Genomic DNA, 21,828 nt, shown 5'->3' on the forward strand with positions numbered 1-21,828 from the left:
ACAGGTAACATCAAACGCCAAGTGACCTCCAGGAGACAAAGATCAATCAAATAATAAGACTGAACAAAGTGGGTCAAAGGGTGAGACAGGTCAGTGCCTGTAGTCATAAGTCCCTTTGACTCACAATTGTTGAAAGCTGCGTGTAGATAGCTGGCTCTGTGCATGCATTTGGGAGAAAAATGATGCATGTACAAAATCAAATATTGTGTATACTGCAACCAGTAGGTTGACATTTGTGGTTTTGGATGGTTTACATGGTAAATAACATCAGCATCTTAGCATGCCAATATTTCCATTTAGCTGAAAGCACTGCTGTGCCTAAGCGTAGCCTCACAGAGCTGCTTGCATAGTAGCAGACCAATCTTGTTTCATTGTTTTAATGTCTGTCTAGTTCTGAAATTCTCCAGAGTTGATGAAAAAAAATCACTGCATGCACAAGTCATGTTGTGATTTTAATCGCAGTGGTCATCACCCACATCTGACGGAGATCCGATAAGCTTGCATTCAGGTCATCGTGTTACTAGAAGTCATGCAGCATCATCGTCTCATTTTAGAAGAGTGTTTCACTGATGTGATTATGATCTGATTACTAGAAGGATAATTATAACACATTACAAATGTAAAAACACAGTGAAAATACATTTAAAAAAACAATTACTTGTTGAGTCTGTTACGACGTTATTCACACAAACAGATGCAAATTGATAAAGTAGATGAAAGCAAATATTTAGATGAGTGCTATCAGGATGAGGGAGACATGTTATAAAATGAATGTGTTTGCAGAATTGTAATGTTGTTTATGTACGATATAGAATAAGTGCTTTATAATGGACTAAAATTAGAAAACAACCTGCTGAACTCAATCTTTCTCCCAAATATAACAACAGATGCTGGGTCATGTTATCATCTTAATGGCATCAGTCACCTCAGAGGAAAATAAATCGTTCTGTCATCAAGCTACTTGGAGTGGTTTATCATCATCTTCTTGCATAGCAAAGGAAGGCAATTAAGAGGTCCCCTTTTAGCCGAGGTGTGAGGGGAATAGAGGGATCCGGTTTCTCCTGGCACATCGAGACAGATGGGACGGGAAAATAAGAAGCCAGAACTGACCGTCTGCCTATCGTTGCCCTTACTTTATCAGGAGAGTCAGAGGACATCTGCTTTCTGACGACACAGTCAGCTCAAACTTTACGTAACACTCACACAAATACATATGCCACGCTTATCCAGTACAGTATACACAGAGATCTAGTGTAGTTGTGTATTTACATACAGACACACACACTTACACATGGAGCCTAATCTGCCTCTTCATTTGCCTGTGAGTGGATCACAGTGCAAACTCTGATTACGCATATAAAATCCTGAGCTGATTAGCTCACCCGTAAGTCTCTTCTTTGACCTCAGCGCACAGCTTTCAGACCTGATTGAGGCATGTGAGGGAATGGCTTCTTGCCAGACAGGGGAAATAAGAGCCTCAAAAAACTGAAATGCCTTCTGACACCAAAGATGTAAATGTTCTGATTAAGATAACGATAATAGGCATCATTCATCCCCTTCTAAATTTAGTTCATGGGTAATCATGCAGTGGCTATAAGGCTAATTTTAGATTGGGCCATCTGTTGTCCAGTAAGGTCTCCATTATTAGAAACTTCACAGTATAAAATTAAGCTTTAGCAAACTCTGCCTTCCCTTGTATATTCACTATGACAAACCAAGGTAGGACAGTTGTTTGCAGGCATTCAGGGTGAGGTGAATATCCTGGGATGGAGCTCATCCACTGATGAAGTGAGCTCCTGACAGCCGGCCAAGGTTGCTAAGATGGATGTGAGCTGCTGTCACTGTTGAACATTGAGCCAGTGACGTCTCTGCAAATGGATCTATGCCCTCTATAAAGGTGTTTCTTCACCAAGGTAGCAAGGGAGAACTGAGAGAAAACAGAAAAATTTGTATTAACAGTAAGTCATATTCTTGTTGCCTTGATATTCATTATCAATTTTTATTTATCCTTTTAACGGTAAATAGAAATCATTCTTGGTTTGAGTTTCTGTGTCAGTGTGGCAATAATGCTCTGTGGGTTTGTCACTACAAGCAACACATGTCACATTACATAAAATCATATGACCCATTATTAAAGCAGAAATATTCACTAGAGCAGCTTTAATGCTGCTGAACAGTTGCACAGTAGCTATAAAGTCAGCACTCACAGAGGCCTAAAAGCTAAAAGTTTCCAGGCTGTGCCCCATGAGATCACCAGTGGAAGACAACTCACATCAACATCTCTCTTAACAGTTTATACAGCAGAATAAATACAGGTCTCAAGGCTGCAGATGCAAGAATGACAATATTGTGAGGGCTGAAGGACACAATGGGCGCTTGTTGGTGCATATTAAAACCTGTCATTATGATAGCTGAACATAAAATAGACTCAACATGGGTAAACATCACTTAGGGATGAATTATCTGGTGCAATCAGCAAGACAGGGAGAGATAGGGTAGGGTCATAGCTTATGTTGTTTGTCAGCAGATCAAGATAAAAAAGAGTAAATATATATATAAACAACATATATAACGTGTGTGATTGTATGATTTATTTTTTGATTGCTCTGAAGCCTAAAGCCTGATGAATAATAAGACTTTCCTGTAACTCTAACGTTAACTACTGCTCTTGAGACTGTGGAGGCTACCTGCGGGCAAATGTTTCTCTCACAATGATGCCTCTGTCTCTTTGAGGTAGAACAAAAACACAGACACTCTATAATCATGTGAAGATTAGGCTTTAAGGGGCATAAACAAAACCAGACAGTGACAGTGCGATTGCTAGAATGTGGGAAAGTAGTCTGAAACAAAACCCCACAGTGATGATGACACACACATGGACTGGAAAAGATGTCATTCACCAAAACAGGTGGGTTGAACCTCAAAACGTGACTCTGTTGAGGCCTGATGAAGGAAGATGAATCAAGCTTCCACACAGACCTTAAAGAGTATACGTGCTTACTGGCACATTTGAAGACTATGTGCCCTGTTCAAGGGCAAGTCAGTGATAGCTATTGCTTGAGTAAAGTGAGCTAAATGCACTTTTTTTTTTTAGTCTTCTGGGACAATCGAAATTCTACCCTGCTCATCACACGCTTATTTAGACTGCAGTGCTCCAGTGAGATACTTAAAAGGTTGACCTTGGGGTTTTTTTGCAGAGTGAACAAACACCATGCAGCTTATTGACTCAAGTTTACTCTTATGTGCAAAAGGCTTTTAAAGACTGAATGAAACTGAGAAGTTTAAGTTTTAAGGATTGGCAAAAAAAAAAAACAAAAACCCAGGAACACTCCTTTTTAATTTCATAACCTGATATCAAACTTTCATCTGGTGTGGGTGAGGATATCTAAAGGAAAAAGTACATACACAGGAAATACTCTGCCTAAGAGTTGGCACAGACGCAAAGCCAGGAAAAACCTATGACAAGTCACCATGGGCCAGGAAACAATCAGCCATTATGGTGTTCAATAATATGTGTTCTGACCGGGCTTGCTTTGTTTTTCCCTCATACTGAAGTGTGAAAGGGCAGGAAATAAAGTAGGTGACACTGGATGAACTTCATGAAAATCATTCATTGTGTTTGTGTAGTTCAAACACCTACTTTTATTTCCTACCCTGAGTGAATGTGGGCAAAACAACCACAACTGTCAGAACACACAACATTTAACACTTTAGTGCTATCGGAAAGCCCATTTCCTTGTTCTTGTCTCATCTCCGAAGTTACTCAGAGGCCCTGCAGACAAAGCCGATTGTTGTCGTGTTATGTTGAAATCACCAATTTTCAATATCTGGTCAATGGTCATAAAAACACATGATATTTTCTATGTAAACTAGCATCTTTGCTGTTTTCCCCCTGGAGATTAAGGTTTTACTGCACAAAAGTGTGTTAAATTTTGATGATGTTAGTGGGGGTGTGCTTTCATTTCAGGTAACCTCTGAAATCTTGCATCTACATTTAAAAAAAAGTTGCCCCCACTCCTCAACTGACCAGCTTCTAACAGAAGTGCAGATTCTGCAAAAAAAAAAAACCACTTGCTCAACTCCTTCAAACTCGACTAGAGATACAAGGTTTTTCATCTGACAGTCACGGTAAATACATTGCACCACGGCTTGATGTGCCCTCACACAACGAGTCACACTGCAGCAAAAATCCTCCCTGTGTAGACGTTTTCTGTTCGTCCCAGCTGCTGTCTACAGTCTTTTCCTCATCCCTTCCCTGAGGTGTGGTGCTGTTTTATGAATGAGCTGTTATGCAAGGAAAAATGACCTGAATACAGACAGACGGAGGGGGTGGGGTGGGGTGGGGTGGTGGAGGGAGGGAGAACTGAAAGTACTGTATGGCAGCAAATCAAGTGACATCACTGTGTTGTGAAAAAAAAAGTCCCAAATCAAATGATTCATTTTTCTTGTGCTTGTTTGCATCTAAATGACAACTGCTCTGAATTAGGTCACATCAGGTACTGTTATAAATACGTCTTGTATTTGCCGGTGTAATCACACTTAAGCTGGAGATTTACTTGTGTTTATCACAATGTTCAAGGTATAATCATCATAATGACCTGATAATAACCAGCACTGATTCTGTGGTTATCATACCATCTCTGTCAGATGGTGAGACAGTGTGCCAAGGAAACAGGGTTTAGGTGCATGTGAAAGTCTTATTTCTCACCACCTCTCAGGGCAACGCTTGAACTTTGTGTGCAGTTCTGCAAAGTAAATCCACTTAAGCTTACATCTCCGCCAACGGCAATTTTTTTTCTCTCTTCACTGAGGCTGATTTCACAGTGAGAGGGAAAGTGTGTGCTGGTGATAAATCTAGAAAAGATAAAAAACTTTTTTTTTCTCAAAATTCGATGAAATGAAATAAAAACATGGATGTTTTAAAAGATGGAGGGGAACAAGTTTGTTACTGAATGAAGAGTTTAACCTTTACATATTGGATTCTTTGTGTTTGGATGTTGAACAATGAGCTGAATAGTGTTTTATAAAAATAATTTAAGCACAAAATGGGTTCTAACAGCTGCCTACAAGAAGTGTAGTCCTTTTCATGCCTGCTTTGTTATCTCTGACCCATCCCGCTTATATTATCTCTGTCAGCTCTTTATGTGAATGGTGGGTTGGGCGCCCTCCCTGTGCAACGTTTACAACATGCTAATAGGATTTTTTTTTTTCATAATAGTGACATTGGCTAAGATGAAATAATTAGTCGTTCAACAGAAAAAGAATCATCCTTTAAATCACTTTTAAAGCAACAAGACAAAGCATCTGCAAGACAAAAAGCCTCTGACATGTTAGTTGTAATATTGCAACTGGACAAATGCCTAATGCCAAATTTTGGACTTTTAGACAAATTCACCATTTCTTTTTTCTCTTGGCCTTTCACTCCAAGGAAATCAAAGGTCATGGGTCAGCATGACAAGTAGTTGACACATGCAATCTTCAGTCCTCTGTTTCAGAAGTGCTGTCTTTGAATCATCCAAACAGTGATCTAATTTAGCGTTATCCTGAAAAGTTGAAATGTGTTATAAATAGTGTATATTGCTACCTGGCGTGCCAATAATCTGTCAGTGTCTAGTCTGCGTTAATCTAATCTCTCCATGGAAACCCACTCAAACACAACTCGGTCAAACAGACAAGACGTATTGAACCCTGAGAGCTAAAACCTCACTATCAGCACACTGTTTGACGGGTTATTGATCCGCATTGTCAGCACCAGCATGACTTATGCTGGCGTGACCCCCTCTGATACAGTAACGTGTCGTTTGTCTGTGCAAAGTTGTGGGTTCATTTTGACATCTGGGGAGAGGCAGTGACCTGCTCAGGCACCATAAAGAAATTCAATGTATGGAGGAGTTAATTATTGACATTTAACACTGCTGGGGGAGGCTACCACTGATCTCCTGATGACTGTATGTATAGTATGTGCATATGTGTGTGGGTACGTGATTATTTGCAGTCTCTGATCTCTGATCCAAACAAAACAAAGTTGTATGGTTTGATTTATTTGCCTAATTAACCTCAGGACCAACCACAGGGAGCTGTTTGTTTGAATCATTAATTAAACAAATATTTTCATTTGAGGTCTTCAAATGAAGGATGTTCACCGAACTTTCAAAACACACTCACACACCCTGCTCGTAGATTCCTATCCAAAACCACACAGTGATTTTGTTATGTGCCTCTATCAAGCATATAACATCGTAACACTCATCGGGGGATGAATGGAGGGAGGTGAGAGGAGGAGCGAGGAGAAGATGAGGCTCTTAAACGAGTCCGGGCTGATTTCTGAGTATTTGTGTTGGCGCGACGGAGCCAAAACAAAGTGTGAGGAATGAGGGAGGAGTGATCCTGCATTTTTACTATCAGTTAAAGAACAAGAACTTTGATGGAACATGCTATCTTTTAACTGTAAAATGAAATAAAAAAAACTGCTGCCTCCAAGCATGAGGACAAAGTAACCACACCGCACAGGTCTCTTGGTTATAATCCGTGACTGGGTGGCTGCTTAAATCCCAAGCACCCTTCCCTTACATTTGGGGGCCTCTGCAAACATATAAACACACACACACATATAAACACGCCCTTTTTCCTTCTCTGCAGTGGCTGTTATATATATATATAGAGAGAGAGGGAGCAGGGAAATGGAAGGATGTCCCAGGACAGCCTGTTCTCGCTATGGATGAAAAACTCAAAGGAGCAGAAGAGGAATCCCTGCCATTACACACACACACACACACACACACACAAAAATATCTACAGCACATTGAAGCTAGAAATGAAGGGAGTGAAAGATGAACAAAAACAGCCTCAGGTTCATGAGGTTAGACACATAAGAGACTGAAAACAAGCTCCCACCAAAATGAACAGAATTTATATATATATCTATACACACATATATATATATACACACAAATTACAGCTGTGCCTATTATTTGCATTCACTGCAAACTACATTAGTATTCCACTGCAGCTGTCTTGTATAACATCTGCGGTAGAGAACGTCCTTTACCTATCGAACTGCTGAAAAAGTCACACAGAGACTCTGAGAGTGAGGCTGAAGTCGCTCCAGAGACCTGCCGTGGTCAGGAAGGAGGGATTCCCTCCTGGCTGGCTGACTCTTGTTTTCACGCATGAGAGATTAATGAGGATGGTTACATAACGTCAGGAGGGTGCAGGTGAGAGGGCTCTGACTGCAGCCCCCCTTTAACTTCATCTGCAGTGGGACGGGGGGGTGGGATGGGAGGAGAGGGAAAACGGGGTAAATAAGAGGAGGGAAAAGGAGTGAGGAAAGAAAAGAAAAAGAAAGAGGAGGAAAGGAAGGAGAGGAGAGGAGAGGAGAAAAGAGCAGAGGAGAACAGTGAAAAAAGACAAAGAAAGGAGGTAAAGCTGGAGGAGAGGAGAGGAGAAGAGTGAAAAAGGAGAAGATGTGAGGAGAAAGAAAAAGGGGTAGATGAGAGGTGGGAAGAGGAGAAGAGAGGGGAAGGGAGATTTAAAAAAGGAGAGGAGAAGGAAGAAAGAGGAAAAGGGGAGTGGAGAGTAGGAGGAAAAAAGGAGGAGGTGAAAGAAAGGAAGAGAGAAAGAGGAAATGAGAAGACAAGAGAAGAGGAGGAGGAAGAAAGAAGAGGAGAGAAAGAAAGGGTAGGATGTAAAGGGGGTGAGGAGAGGAGAAGAAAGGAGAAAATAAGAGGAAGTAAAGGGTAAAGGAGGAAGATGTTGAGGGAAAGGAGATGAGAAGGAAAGGAGTGACAGAGGAAAGGAGGTAAAGCAAAAATGGAGAGATTAGGGAAATGAATAAAAAGAAGGAAAGAAGCAAGGAGGTGAGAGAAAGAAACAGAGGGGAAAAACAGGACCAAAAAAAAAAAAAAAAACAACCGCCAAAACCACCGGCTCTCAAAAGAAACAAACCATTTCAACACACTCTTCCATCCAGAAAACCACATCATCTTCCACAAACTGCTCTCGAGCCCGGGTGTCAGGTTTCAAATAAGTGCTGATGCCGATGACACGCGACATCCAGAAGAGGATGTTTTGTCGTCACCTGTCGGTTCGACATCACCAGCATGTGACGAGTATGTTTTCACCTGTAGTCAGCAATCACAGCGAGAGATGATCTGCCCTGTCAGAGGAGCAGGGCTATGTTTAGGATGCTGGCTCTGTGTCATCTGTGGCGCTCATCACTGTAATGTGTGGCTCTGCATTGTCATATGCTTACATGTATAAATCACACTCTATTCAAGGCTATAAAAATGATATCTATCAACTTAGACAGGTAATTTTCCTTTGTTATTTTCAGTCTGAGAGTACATGTGCTGCAGTGATTTAAAACTATAACTGTAAATGCTATGTTACCAAAAAATATATATTTTTATTCTCAAGCAATAAACCAAAATGTTGCTTGTAAATCCTAACTAGGAGCTGTAAATTGTGTTCAGGGTTAAAAAAAAAGTGTTGCTGTTGTTTATAGATTTTCTTTTAGTTTGCCATTAGTCAGAATTTGGCCTAAACCAAGTTCTAAAGAAAATCCAAACATTTTAAGAAGGTAGAGAGAGTGAATTTTGACATTTTGTCTGAGTCAAAAAAGATTAAAGCTGCTATCCATTTTTAAAAGTTACTGTGTGCACAGAGCCAGAGCCACCAGTGAGGCTTCAGGTTCCAAGTATTTCAGGCATCAATGTGTAATTTTAAAAAAAAATCAACACATGGTAGTATTTTACAGATATTTATACTTGAAAACAGTTTTTCCTCACCACAGTTTTATTCCTGTTATTGTGGTGAAGCCTTTGAAACAGCAGTTATGTTGAAAATTCCTATTGTCCCAGAAATATGTTTTCACGGCCAGTACATATCCTGTTTGCGTAGGAAAATCAAATTATCCTAAAACATGCAGTTAACTCCACAAATGAAGTATGGAAAATACAGATATTTATTTCTCTGTGCAGAAAAGCTAAGTATTACTGTGTTTCTGGATAAAGGCAAAAGAGCAAATCAGGTCTGACTGAATAACAACAATAACAAACAGAGAATGTGCACAGTTTTGGCCATGCGAGTTAACAGAACCACAAGAGATAACAAGACAGCGAAACCATTACAGTTTATTATAATAATTGACCTCAACTACCAGCTCATGTGGACTTTGACCAGAATGCGGTGTCTCGTGTATGAGCTCATATTTATAAATAAATAACCCACAAGCAGCTGGTTCACATTATATTCACTGACTTAAGACTAAAAATATGCCTTCAACCCGAAGTTTTCTGAGGATGGACAGTGCAACAACAAACCCCTTCCAGAGATAACAGCGTCGAGACTAGTTAATGTTTTGTCAGATATTTCAGACAGTGAGGAGAATCGTTTCCTGCAATTCCACTCAGAGAATGGCTGCATACCAGCCTGAATGACTCACTGTTGCCATATAAACCAAGCCATGATCATAAAACATTGTGAAACCTTTGTTTCCGATGGGGAAACATGAAAAACATGGGCTTCCAGGACAGGTGCCTCCTGCAGGAAGCCAGACGCTGCAGTGGAGACAACTCACAAATATTCTAGGTACCGAGTGCAAGCTGAAGAAAGAGGTTAAAGGTTGTATTTGATGATGTTTCTACACATCTTCACTGCAAAATTACTTGTTACTTAGTGGGATACTGCTGAGAAGATGCAGTTCATAGAGATCCAGAAGAAATTAATCTCCCGAGGCAGCACACATCCCAAAGCCTGAATTTAAAAAGATTAAATGATAGCAACAAGCTGGAAAAACATACTTATTTTTATGAGGTTCCTCAGTTACAGCAATCAAGAGATATGAAAGTGTCTGGACTGGTTACATTACAGTGTAGCACCATCTTGTGAAATTATATGGAACAGCAGGAGAAAAGGGCGTGGGGTTTTGCAATAGATCTTTTTCTACAGCAGACATTTTGACATGTCAGAGCAAGAAGACGACCAGTTGAATACTTAGTGCTGATATCTGAACGTGCATATATTTTACTTTGAAACTCATTCATCTGAGTGTCTTTAAAATGCCCAGAAGGTAGTGGGGTTTTCCAAAAAGTGATTGAATTTGCAGCTGTTCGCAGTTTAGAGTAGTTCATCCTATCTTTTCCTTTTCATTTTGTAAACATATTTTGTTTTTATTGTGTTTTCTATGTATTTTCATAGACTTCTGTGTGTTTCAAAGGGCCCATCTGTGCACTTTAACCCTAAAAATAGAAGTAAAGTAAATATCAGCACGTACTGCACTGTGTGTGACTCACTGCTGTGTTAGTATCAATGCCTCCCTCAGGTGGATATGAATGGTCCTACACCCTGCAAAAAAAAAAAAAGATGCAGTGAAGGTTTTATTTTTCTATTTGTGCCAACTGTGTCCTGGTGTCTCGGGCATGTTTCTTCTACCTGTGGTAAATTTTTATCTACTTGCTCTGATTAAGGCTTTATTGAACCACACCGGATACCAAAAATAGATTATGTGGGCTGCAAAATGAAATGTACCAAACGGCTGTGCATGAAAAAGCTGTCACAGCGAATCAGACAGTATCCTACCAGACACATAAATGGATGAAATTCGTATAACCACCAGGCTCCATAAATTAAATCTTAGCTGTAAAATTCCTCCCCTGGGGGAAAAACAAATTCCACAACATAAACCAGACGAGCCTCTGCTTACTTACTCAACTCAGTTTATTTACAGAGCATTTGAAGACCCATGTATGCAAATGTACTGAAATTACCGACAGAACTCTTCTTTTTCTTTACACATGGGGAGCTGATTAATCAGAGTTTGATCTCTCAATATTTTGATCTAGATGCTTCAAAATTCCAGTGAGTGACTGTTTCTTGTTTTAGATTGCTGTCAAGTTCCTCAGGGAAACAATAAATTAACGCGGTTTTAAGCCGTGCTCCATCTTCCAGACTTGAGTAAATGCAGTGGTTAGAAACAGTTATATTATTCCTGGGTGAGGACAGGACACAAACGAACCTAAGCAAAACACCAAGCCTGCGATATTCCAATAAAGAGCAACAAAAGAGATCAACCAAATGAGAACGCTTAACAAAAACAGTTTTACTACAACATGACGTTACAGTCCTCCCTCAGATGAGCCATACAGAGCCAATATGATCACAGAGGGTCTAAGTTACTGGACGACGAGTCACACTGATCCCTCTAACCCCAGAACACAGTATCTTTTAAAAGGAAAGTTTAAGGATTTTTAGAAAGCTTTTCTACAGGTCAACAACAAATCAAAAAAGGCAGAATTCGACATTTCATATGCACTTCAAGAGGGATTTTAGATTTCTAGCCGACAGAAAACCTGTAACAGCGTAATGAAGACCTTTAATCTTAAATGCTTTTTATTTGTAGTATCACTTTTTCCCCCTCTACCACAAAGCCCCAATCATTCCCGTGGGAATCAATTAAATTCATGTGTATAATCATCACAGATCAGTTTCATAGAAAGAGAAAAAGCAGGTAAAGACCAACTGAGGAAAGTCAACGACTTTGCAAGTGATGACAAGACCTTCAAAAAAGCCTCAACTATCCCTTTAAAGAAAGCACCTCAACTCTCACAAGCACCCCTGAAGAAAACTAGTTTGAACAGGCCTGATATCGTTTTGGTTACTGTACATGCCTTTTTGTTTAATTAACACTGAAAATAAAAATGAGAACAGGCAACACAGAGAGCATGGACAGACATTTAAAAAAAAAAAAAAGAAAAAGGAAAATAAAAACAGCTCAGGTTCCTACACTCTTTAAAATAAGGGGGAAAAAAAACATTTACAACACATCTTTGTAGTCTGCTGCCTTTCTAGATGTGTTGGGAATGGATTTTTTTTTCCCCAAGTGTGTGGAAGCGATTCGCTCACCCTCCCCAAACTGTCCAACATGGGGGCTATAAAGACTTAACTTCTAATCAGACTGATCCGTGAACATTTCATACTACTGCCAAACAGACTGCAGGACATGACTCTGAGAGGAAAAATGTTTACATTCAAACAGGCAGATTTTGGATTATTTCAAGCACCATCCTCATCTAATCGGGTTCACACATTTAATCACACAACTTGTCTTTTCTATCAATCTAAGACCAATGACCAAGGTATAAATTATGAAAAGAGCTAAAATTACATCTGTTGGGGCCACAAATCGACTCTAGCCATGGACTAAATGCTTTTAAAAGTTAGCTGGGGTTATGAAGTACTGAGTTGTCTCCCGGCAAATTTGGCAGGTACACAGAAACCTTCAGAACGTCTTCAAATGTATGACCCTACCTCAGGTTTCTTTTCATTTTTCAGTTAAGCAAGTCTCTAATTACAGCGTCTTGAAAATCTTACAGTTTTTATAAAAGAACAGTTTGATGATGTGCTTTCTGTGTGGAACCCTTGACTTGTTTTAATGTGGAGTCCTAGAAATAATATCACCTCGGTTGTGTAAGGTGAATTTTGTAGCTGGTTTCACCTGTGTTGAGTATTAAGTGCTCCATGAGATGATGCTGAACTACAGTAGCTGAACCACCACCCAATAAATATTCAGTGTTGTGAAGTGCTGGTATGCACAGACACACAGGTGTGGAAATTCAACTAACCTTTTTGTTGTTGAATGTACGGGGCTTACTTCCCAAAACAATTCATTCCCTATAAAGAGTAAAAGGAGACTTCATCATTCTTATTCGTATTTTTTATCTGCTTATTTACTTACAAGTGGCAGGGGAGGGACTAACGGTGCACTTTCTATGTGTTGAAATAACAAAAACCTGTCATCTCTCACAAAAAGACATACAGATGTGTTGACAAATGATGCATGTGTTAAAATAAGGGCAGCTTTAATGTATATTTTGCAAACGTACCAGTATGTGCCTAGTTCAGGACAACATATTGCATGTTATTTCTCAGACTGTAGTGGGGAGGGTGTCGTTCTCTGTCCATGCATTTAAATAGCAACACAGGAAAAAAAAAAAGACTAACACACATTTAACGCGTCTTAGAGAGGAAAATAAGTCACCCAGAGGTCTGCAGCAGTAAATCTTGTCATTTCTTTCAAATAGAGTTGGACTTATAATCTTTTTTTTTCTTTTTTTTGTGTCCGTTAAATTCAAATGTTGACAGAATAGGAGTACATTTTGTGGATCACATTCAGACGCCTCGTCTCTCTTCTTCTATACTTCAGTGTTGCCCGCGTAGAGCCTGGTCCATGTTCGGGCTGGAGGGAGAGACACAAAGATAAAATGGTTGTGGAGGGATGGAGGGGGTTATGGAGGATGAAAGACTGTGGATAACAAAGTGTTAGAGACTGTTCACAGAGGTGCTTGATTTAAGAAAACAGAGCATCCTAAAGTGCGTGAACTGTCCCACAATTTCCAACATGGAAAAAAAAACAAAAACAGAACAGTCAGTTAATCAATTAGTCAGTCCACAGGAAGTTAATCGCCAATAATTTTGATAAACAATTAATGGTTTAAAAAGTTTATCAAGAAAAATTGCCAAACGTTAGTTGCTAGGGCAGCAACTAAGGATTATTTTCTCTATCCGTTAATCTGCCAATTTTTTTTCTTGACTAATCGTCTAATCTCTCCGTCTTTAAATTCTCAGAAAAGTTTTGCAAAGACTAAGTTGACATATTCCAATTAAAAACAAAGCAAGTGATCTGAAGACCTCACATTGGGCTCTGAGAAGCTCTGATGGACAGTTTTCAATATTTTAATGGAAAGATTAATAAATAAACATAACGAACGTATCAACGCACTGTGCTGTTTTTTATTTTTGAGCCTCCACCAATGTGATCATGGGACAAACAACTACAAACACTTAATCCTTCAAACCCATTTTGTTAAGTACAACAGGTTATACTTTTTAGGTTATACTGAAATGATGCAAGAACAGCGAAAAGATCTTTCTTCTGAAGAAATCCCTTTAAGGAACTGTGTTGTTCTGACTTTTGAGCGGTTATTTTGTGATTATTTAATTATGATTGGCAGACTGGAGGAAAGCATTCATTTTTCATGCCTGATGCCATATTTGTCTGTATTTACAGTCAGATTAGGTCACCACACCAACTCAGTCCCACCCACAAAGGCGCTGACAGACGTTTTTTTTTCCCTCTCTAACAAGAAAAACTGCCATTCAAAAAGGCAGCACCTGAACCTTGAATAATCCCATGCAATTTGAAATGTGGGTGGCAATTCAAAGGTCTGGAACTGAGCGAATGCTTGCTGCCATCTGTCAAAGCATTTCTCATACTGGAAATCTGTGACCACCTGTGGTGATTGCAATTGCAATTCAGTTGCATACAGATGATCGGGAGTGTTTTAATGAGTCTGCAAAAAAAAAAGGAATCTGCTCCTCACCTGTCTCAATGGCATGGCTTTCGTTTTTCTTCCACTGCTCTGCGACGTCGTTTGCCAGGGGATCATCTGGATTGGGAGCACTTAATAACGCCTGGATAGATAGCAACACTGTACGGATCTGCAGGGCTGGAGACCACTTATCTGGAAGAAGGACAGTTTGGAAAAAAGATGCAAGGAGAGACCAAAAGGACAGTTTAAAGGTCAAATTGGGGAAATACAGGAAGCTTCAGGGTGATACAGTATTGGTATCAGTGGGTAAAGATGCCCACGCTGCATCAAAATGCCAGTGACAGAGACACTGAAAGCTGAAGCTGACTAGTAATTGCTGTGAGATCCAACTCTTTCCTAGAACTACTCAATAATGGAAAACAACTCTGGCTCTTGTAACAACAAACAAACAAAAACAATACAATAAGAGACAGTAACAAGCTTCAAGTGCAGATCAGAATGCCTACAAACCAGCATCTGTCACAATATTTACTTTAATACCTTAAACCAAGTCTGGCAAACCCTCTGCTGTTGTCTGTTCTGCTCTTACCAAATAAACATCACCTTTAGTTTGTTTAACCTCAAAACTTGATTTAATGGTTGTAATCACTTCTGCTTCCTGGGGCTTCGTCTCACAAGAGCACTTTCTGCAAATACAGCCGGCTGCTTTTCAGCCGTTTCATTTTTATAAAAAGATAATTACTTATCTGACACCACATTCTGGCTGTGACAATAAAAACTAAATCTGTGATTCTACGACTCACACAGCTGGTGTGTAATAATGTGCTTTTACAGAGCTGTTCAACTCGACCATTAAACAGTACTACTCAAGATGCCAACAGGTAATATTTTTGACATTAGCCTTTGTATATTGTATAGACGTAAAGGCCACTGGGTTAGGAATTGAGGTTTCATTTCTCTTGCATGTCTGTGTCTTTCTGTTGTGTTCTCTTACCTTTCAAAATGTCTAAACATATTCTTCCCAGTTTGTCAACATTGGGGTGGTAGATTTTGGTCATGAATCGCACTTTGGGAGCTGCCATGGGATACTCTTCTGGAAGAAATAGTTCAAGTTTAAATGTGCCTCCTTCAAAAGGAGAGTCTTGAGGCCCCGCAATGACCACATGGAAGTAACGTGCGTTCCCTTCATCGGGCGTAGCCGTGATCCCTGGAACAGGCTCCGCCATCAACCGCTGTGTCTCCTGTGAGTGGTCAGAAAGAGAAACACACAACACTGCTGTTGACGGCTCTGAATAAAACTAGAATTACCACCTCACAGTTGTAAGCCTCTGCCAACCAGTCAAACTCACATAATATGTGTTGTGAAGATTTTAAAAGAATTTAAAGAAAGGTATTAAACGTGTGTTTTTTGATTTGTGATATAGAAATAAAATTGATTTGATCTGACTTCGTTAAGCACTGTTGTTCCTGTGCTGCACCACATCAACAGTATAAGTGTAAGTTCACTGAGAAAAAAAAAAAAACTAATTCCTTATGTGTTCACGTGCTTGACCACTAAAGCAGATTGTGATATCAGATAAAGCTATGACAGTAGCTTAAAGTATGGATGTCGCTGCAAAGAAAAAAAAACAGTGCTGTAGAAAGAACTGTGGAGGTGTCAGAAGACAAGGGACTTTCAGGCATATAATGGATGACAACATACAATATCACCTTGCTTAGTCACACACAGACAAGTCAAACTCACCCACATTCAGACAAAACAACATTCCACAAACTATTGTTTAACACAGAAACTAAAAAGGTTGATGAGGGCCGGAGCACTTCTCACGTCATCGACAAAGAAGTACTCTGATTAAAAAGCTCGATTTTCTTAAATAAAATATACAATTGAGGGCTGCAACGAACAATTGAGTTAACTATCGACTGACCCGCCAACTATTTTACAAACCCAAGTAACTAATCTAAATGTCCAAATTTAGTGAAAATTTTCCACTATAATTTTAAAAAATAGCTTATTTTGTTCAACCTAATGTCTATAATTTGAAGATGTTGTGTTTACTGTATTATAATGTCAAGTTTATTTACATTTTCATTGGAAATGTTTTAAACTATTCACATATAGAGGCTGGAATCAGCCAATTTCTGGTTTCTTTACACAGAAAGGACTAAAATGATTAATGGATTAGCAGAATAGTTGCCCATTTATTTTTACAATAACCAACGTACAGTTTCAACTTTAAATTACTTTATGATCCATTTTATTACAAGATATCGGTTAACACGATAACTGAATTTTAGTGGACTTGCAGACTTCTGAGTTTTACTGCAAACCAACAAAGTGCATTGCGACATTAAGTGACACTGGAAATAAAAAGGAGGAAGTGGAACATATTTCATATTTCTACATTTGATCAAGCAGGTGCACCGAAATATTTGCAGTCAACGGGAAGGAAATGGGTTTAATATTGTTGTACATACAATTACTTCTGTGTTGTGGTTAGAAAACAAACTAAAGATTTCCATAATGGAAGCTGGGTAGTGTTTTCACTTTGTCAGCGTTGTCTTAAGGTCTGTGAAAACCGGCTAAACCTGAGAAATAGCTGGTAGATGTGGCGGAAAAGGCTGATCGCGCCCACTGCCGGGCCTGGCCCAGCGAAGAGAAGTCGCGGCGAGGCTGAGGGAGGAGACCGCAGCGCAACAGGCCTAACCGTTCTGCTTCCATTTTCGTTTCGTTTTACACAAAAGCAGCAATACGAACACGTTTGCCTTACTACAGTCATTTAAACGTTTGGAGACCACAAGGGCAGCGTTTCACATCAGCGCCAGACATGTGTACCAATCACCAAAGCTACAGAAGCTAGCCTAGCTTACTTAGCGAATCCATTCATATGGCGACTGGGAAAATTTGTCATAATTTGTTGATTCACACTTCAAATTAGCAACCCGGCGGTGTTAAAACTACAATATAAGTACGCCAACAAATCTACTCGTACAAAAATGCAACTACAGACAGAGCAGAAGGGAGTAAACGGAAGTGGCAAACAAAACACTTGCAGACACGGACCAGCGAGCTAGCTCGATAACTAGCTCGATAAGAGCTAATTGTGCTAGCCGCGCTAACGTCAGGCTACACGCTGGATGGCAGTAACTCTACGGCCATATTCGCATTTAATAATCTTTACAGTACAAACAAACGGACTCATTAAAATATATATATAATGTCCAGTTAAAAGCGTACCTTTATAATCCTACGAGGCAAACCGGCCATCTTGTGTTAGCTATTATATTTTTAGCCGTGGACTCGCCTTCTCTTCAGGTTGGACTGACTGAGCTGCCGGGGCGGGGACAGATAACTCACTCTTCCGGTGGCTTCAGATGATGTAAGGAAATATGCTGCTGTCTATGTAAAAATATGAACACTAAGTGTAATAAAAATAAACTGACTGTAATAAAATATAAACATAAGCATGTAAAAAGCATGAAAAAGCATATAAGCATGCAAAACTAATTTTATTGTAAATGTTATGATATGGAAAAGATTTTTATTCACAAGGTGTCAGATTTCCACAAGAAAGCCTGAGACAGCCTTTATCTTAGTGCATTAGGCAATTTTCCTTCTGTACTGCGCTTTTGTTTTATTTCCCCTTTTCTAAGATTTCATTGCACCTTCCATTTACAGTAACACTATTGTTTTGATAAATCTCCTAAATACAAAATTGTGTATATAAAAATCATCAATCACTCAGTTGCAAAAATGAAAATGCTGTCTTTCTGTTTCTGTAGTGAACGTTAGTTAATTTGTGTCAAAAACGTGAGCCACCTACCATAGACCATACACTATGGGTGATGCCAAGTATGGGGAGTATAAAATCTGTCTGTAACGTCACTGTGCCGAACATGCATCGTCTGCATCTTGTGATGTGCATGACCTTGAACACCCTACACAAGTGAACAGTTTTTTCCTGTAGGCTCTGAAAAACATTTGTTGTTCATTTCTCGTGGTGCAGAACTGCAGCTGCATTGGCGGTTTCCTCCAGGGGCCACTTTTTCTTCAGTCTCTCTCTCAAATGTAAATCAACATGTAGGGTGCATTTACATTTAGTGCATTATTAATACTGCATTTAATTTACATCCACAGCTGATGTTTATTACAGTTTCACTGCTCTACCCTCTCTTGCATGTATGTTTCACTTCTGTTTCTGGATCAGGAGAAATTAAAAAAGGCCCCTAGCGCAGTAAATATATATAGTATCACACTAGACTGAATTAAATAAGGGTGATGATTTCAAAGCCATATAATAGTCCTACTGCAGAAGCAAGGACTGACAGACTCATGACAACCAAGTCAATATTTAACAGTTTATTATACATCATTGTGACAACAACACAAAAAAACATTTGCAGTTCTGTTTGGCCTTCACTATCTGTCCTTTGGAGGATCCTTCTTTCTGCGTCTCATGTGGTACCTGTGAACAGTCAAACAGAAAAATGTTAATTCTGACCAGTATCTACAGAAGGATTTAATGAGGTCACATATTTCCTTTCTGGTCTCACAATTATATAACAAAAAAGGACTATAAGAAGTGTCCTTATCAAAGTTGGCAAATGTTCTAGTCTTAAGAGGCATGAGAAGGTGAATTACCAGGCTGATAACTGGACAAATCAATGCTTAGAAATGAGAAGGAGCAACCCACTCCTTCTGCTTGCTGAAGTTTTGACTTCAGGAAAAATGCTTGCTGCTGTCTCACTTATAACTAGAAACTTGTCAGTAAGTAGGGCAGAGGACATGTCTATCAAATAATACAGCCACGTAGGTTCCAGTTTTTTCTCAGTAGTCTTTTTTAGTCTCTTTCTGCCAAAGGGTAACACAAGACTACTGCTTCAAATGCTAACTTACAATCATAGGGGAACATGTCCTTACAAATCCCTGTGTTAAAAAGCCAACCTTTAGTGGCTATTTGTGTACTTACTGTCCGACTGGATACCACCGGTGTTTGGTGGTGAAAAACATCTTGCTTAGCTCCTCTATGGTGGGACCCTCTTTGTCCTTCAGGACCTCCTTGCTGAGGTGGGCCTTTAAAATCTGGTCGTGGGTCTCAACCGGGTTGGTCAAGGGGTCAGGTCGTTCTATGGGCTGTAAAGATTTACTGTCATGAGCAAGGTTTCCTCTTATTTATCTGAAAATTATGTAGTTTGGTGTCTGGTCTCAGAAATGAGTGACTGCTTTGTGTAAGCTCTTAGGTGTGAGTGTGGGTAGCTGGCATCACTGTGATCTCACAGTTCCACCTTGTGGCAGTGCTATGACTAGCAGTAAATCAATCCAGGCAAGATGGGTTTGTTATTAATTATTATTTTAATTTAATTATTATGTTATTAATTACTATTTTAATTTAATGTTTTCAACTCTGTGTTCACTTCCCCATTTTCAAAAACCACATACAAAACCATGCAAAAATGTAAACTTGAAACTTGAACCTCAGATAAAGGTGCTTGCCAGTACACCCTGTCAAGCCATTTTTCTTCCCTAACAGGAACTTCTGGATTATTTGTGGTTTGACCAGTCACATCAGTGGCTTGCTGTGATTTTCCAGAACCAATGTTTATAAGAGAAACCACAGTCAGCCATTCTCTAGCTTGTAAATTGCATCTCTTGAAGGACGAAAACAGGCAAATAAGCGGAAGCGGGCAGAGAATCAGCAGGGTTTTATCTCAAAGAAAAAAAAGAGACAAAGAAAGAGACTGGAGCCTCTCTCTTCTCTCTTTGGTGGGAAAAAGTCACAATCAGTCATCAAATACATATTCTGTCATCAGACAACTGACACACTGATATTTCTGAGACTAGACAGAAAGCACTCTCTTACTTGTGTAAACTCATAAGGAATGTCGACGGTGGGATGGTAGCACACTATGGTTTTCCCATCTGAAGTCACGCCGATGTCCACATTACTAAATCCAAAGAGACTGAGAGGTTACTGTCCTGATCATAACTTAATTATCACAACTAGTTTTAACAAAGCCCCCATCATGCACATTATACATTTACATTCTGTGTAATAGTTTTACATAATACTCCAGATTTCTTTAACGTAATGCCAAACTAATGCAGATAGATTAAATCCGGAGGAGCTTTTTACTTTATTTTGAATTGATAATCAGTTAACATACCAGTTTGGACCATCAAGTGAAGGACCACTGACACTGGACTTCTGTCGAACTGGCACCAAACATGCTGCAACAGAGACAGACAGATATTTGTAAATCTTTAACAGACTTCTCAAGGAAAAGACACATTTCATCTTCACATTTCAACTGGAAATTAAACATCAATTCTGAAATAGTAGCTCCCCTGCAGGCTTTAGTTAATGGTATTTTATGTTATTGGACAAAACAGAAATAGTAGTTGTGACACCTGCTAACAAGTCAACAAGGAGGCTGACCGCTGAAAGACGAAGATACTCGACCTGTGTAAGTTTATCTGTCTTTCAATAAAGTATACTCTTCTACAATGCAAACGGATATTTTAATATCGAAAAAACCCACAAAATACGAAATTCGGGTTTGACAAGTGTTAACCTACTAAACGTATTCTCAAGGTTAGCTGCTGTTAGCTTTTACAGCCATCACCGTTGAGTTCAAGGTTATAAAAAGCAAACTCACTAAAACTAACACGACTCCCAACAAGTAACTCGTTAAATACATTAGCAGAACTTACTTTGTACATGTCGCAGTGTGGTGACGGTAGAAAACCGCGTTAGGAGACTGTGCAGTCTGCACAAGTTAGCCGACGCCATGCTCAAATTATGTTCAGATGTGCGTCACTGTAACACTCCCGTCTTACCGCTGCGGCTCAGTCACAATAGTTCCACTTTACCAGCGACCATTACAGAGAGGAGAAAATGGACAGACCGCTCTTTCCCAGCACTCTTTTAAACTAATCGTTTTATGTCATTTTTGAACAGTTTATGACTACGTACTTCGTAATACCTATGATCTTGGTGCAGTTCATAAAGTTAGCAAATGGGTGTCAATTCAAAAGGTTATACATTTTTCAGTGCTTTGAATTGGCATATCCCACTCATTATCTCTAACTTTGTATACTGCTTTAAAAGCGTAACACGTTTTGTGGGATTCAAACTTCAAAGTGGATGAAACTATAAGAAATCACAATTAAGACAACAAGAAAAAGGCAGTACAGACTGTGGAGTAATTAGAGAATCACAACAACAAGGGTTATACATTTTAAAAATATTTATTGAATACACAGAATTTTGAAAAATCTATGCTCGTAAACTGGCTTCTATTAATATTTCATTTTACTATTTGTTGTCACCAGGCCAACCTATGTTTGCAATATTACAATGTGAATCAGCTCCTTGTAAACTTTGAAATAAGTCTAATAAGTAAGCAGATAACATTTGTACATTTGTACAAAGAAAGGCAAACAGAAGCTGATGTCAAATAAACAATTCCAATAAATGAATCACTGCTTCCACCTAAAAAT

General features: G+C 39.3%; 2 protein-coding genes across 2 annotated transcripts; both read right to left on the bottom strand.

Annotated features, from left to right (window-relative positions):
- Positions 1 to 11,078: 11,078 nt before the first annotated feature.
- On the bottom strand, positions 11,079 to 17,691 carry ube2nb (ubiquitin-conjugating enzyme E2Nb). The gene is made up of 4 exons (XM_041030018.1): positions 17,566 to 17,691; positions 15,322 to 15,568; positions 14,379 to 14,519; positions 11,079 to 13,234 (listed from the first exon to the last, which is right to left on the bottom strand). Exons 1-4 carry the CDS (start codon positions 17,593 to 17,595, stop codon positions 13,191 to 13,193), a joined length of 462 nt encoding a protein of 153 aa, XP_040885952.1. The 5' UTR covers positions 17,596 to 17,691; the 3' UTR covers positions 11,079 to 13,190.
- A 981-nt stretch (positions 17,692 to 18,672) lies between these two features.
- mrpl42 (mitochondrial ribosomal protein L42) lies at positions 18,673 to 21,170 on the bottom strand. The gene is made up of 5 exons (XM_041030343.1): positions 21,040 to 21,170; positions 20,493 to 20,556; positions 20,189 to 20,273; positions 19,298 to 19,461; positions 18,673 to 18,793 (listed from the first exon to the last, which is right to left on the bottom strand). The coding sequence occupies exons 1-5, from the start codon at positions 21,116 to 21,118 to the stop codon at positions 18,748 to 18,750; spliced, it is 438 nt and encodes a 145-aa protein (XP_040886277.1). The 5' UTR covers positions 21,119 to 21,170; the 3' UTR covers positions 18,673 to 18,747.
- Between the last annotated feature and the right edge of the window lie 658 nt (positions 21,171 to 21,828).

The sequence above is a fragment of the Toxotes jaculatrix genome, chromosome 22 (assembly GCF_017976425.1).
Source record: "Toxotes jaculatrix isolate fToxJac2 chromosome 22, fToxJac2.pri, whole genome shotgun sequence".
In the NCBI taxonomy this organism is placed as follows: Eukaryota; Metazoa; Chordata; class Actinopteri; family Toxotidae; genus Toxotes; species Toxotes jaculatrix.

What these genes read in the sequence shown, in the direction of transcription:
- mrpl42 (XM_041030343.1), bottom strand. Translation starts at nt 21,118, where the DNA reads ATGGCGTCGGCTAACTTGTGCAGACTGCACAGTCTCCTAACGCGGTTT. An exon ending in TCACTTGATGGTCCAAACTG is followed by an intron (nt 20,274 to 20,492) that starts GTATGTTAACTG and finishes CTTTGGATTTAG; the next exon opens with TAATGTGGACATCGGCGTGA. An exon ending in CGGTGGTATCCAGTCGGACA is followed by an intron (nt 18,794 to 19,297) that starts GTAAGTACACAA and finishes GACTGTTCACAG; the next exon opens with GTACCACATGAGACGCAGAA.
- ube2nb (XM_041030018.1), bottom strand. Translation starts at nt 17,595, where the DNA reads ATGGCCGGTTTGCCTCGTAGGATTATAAAG. An exon ending in TGCCTCGTAGGATTATAAAG is followed by an intron (nt 15,569 to 17,565) that starts GTACGCTTTTAA and finishes GACCACTCACAG; the next exon opens with GAGACACAGCGGTTGATGGC. An exon ending in AAGCCATGCCATTGAGACAG is followed by an intron (nt 13,235 to 14,378) that starts GTGAGGAGCAGA and finishes CTCTCCCTCCAG; the next exon opens with CCCGAACATGGACCAGGCTC.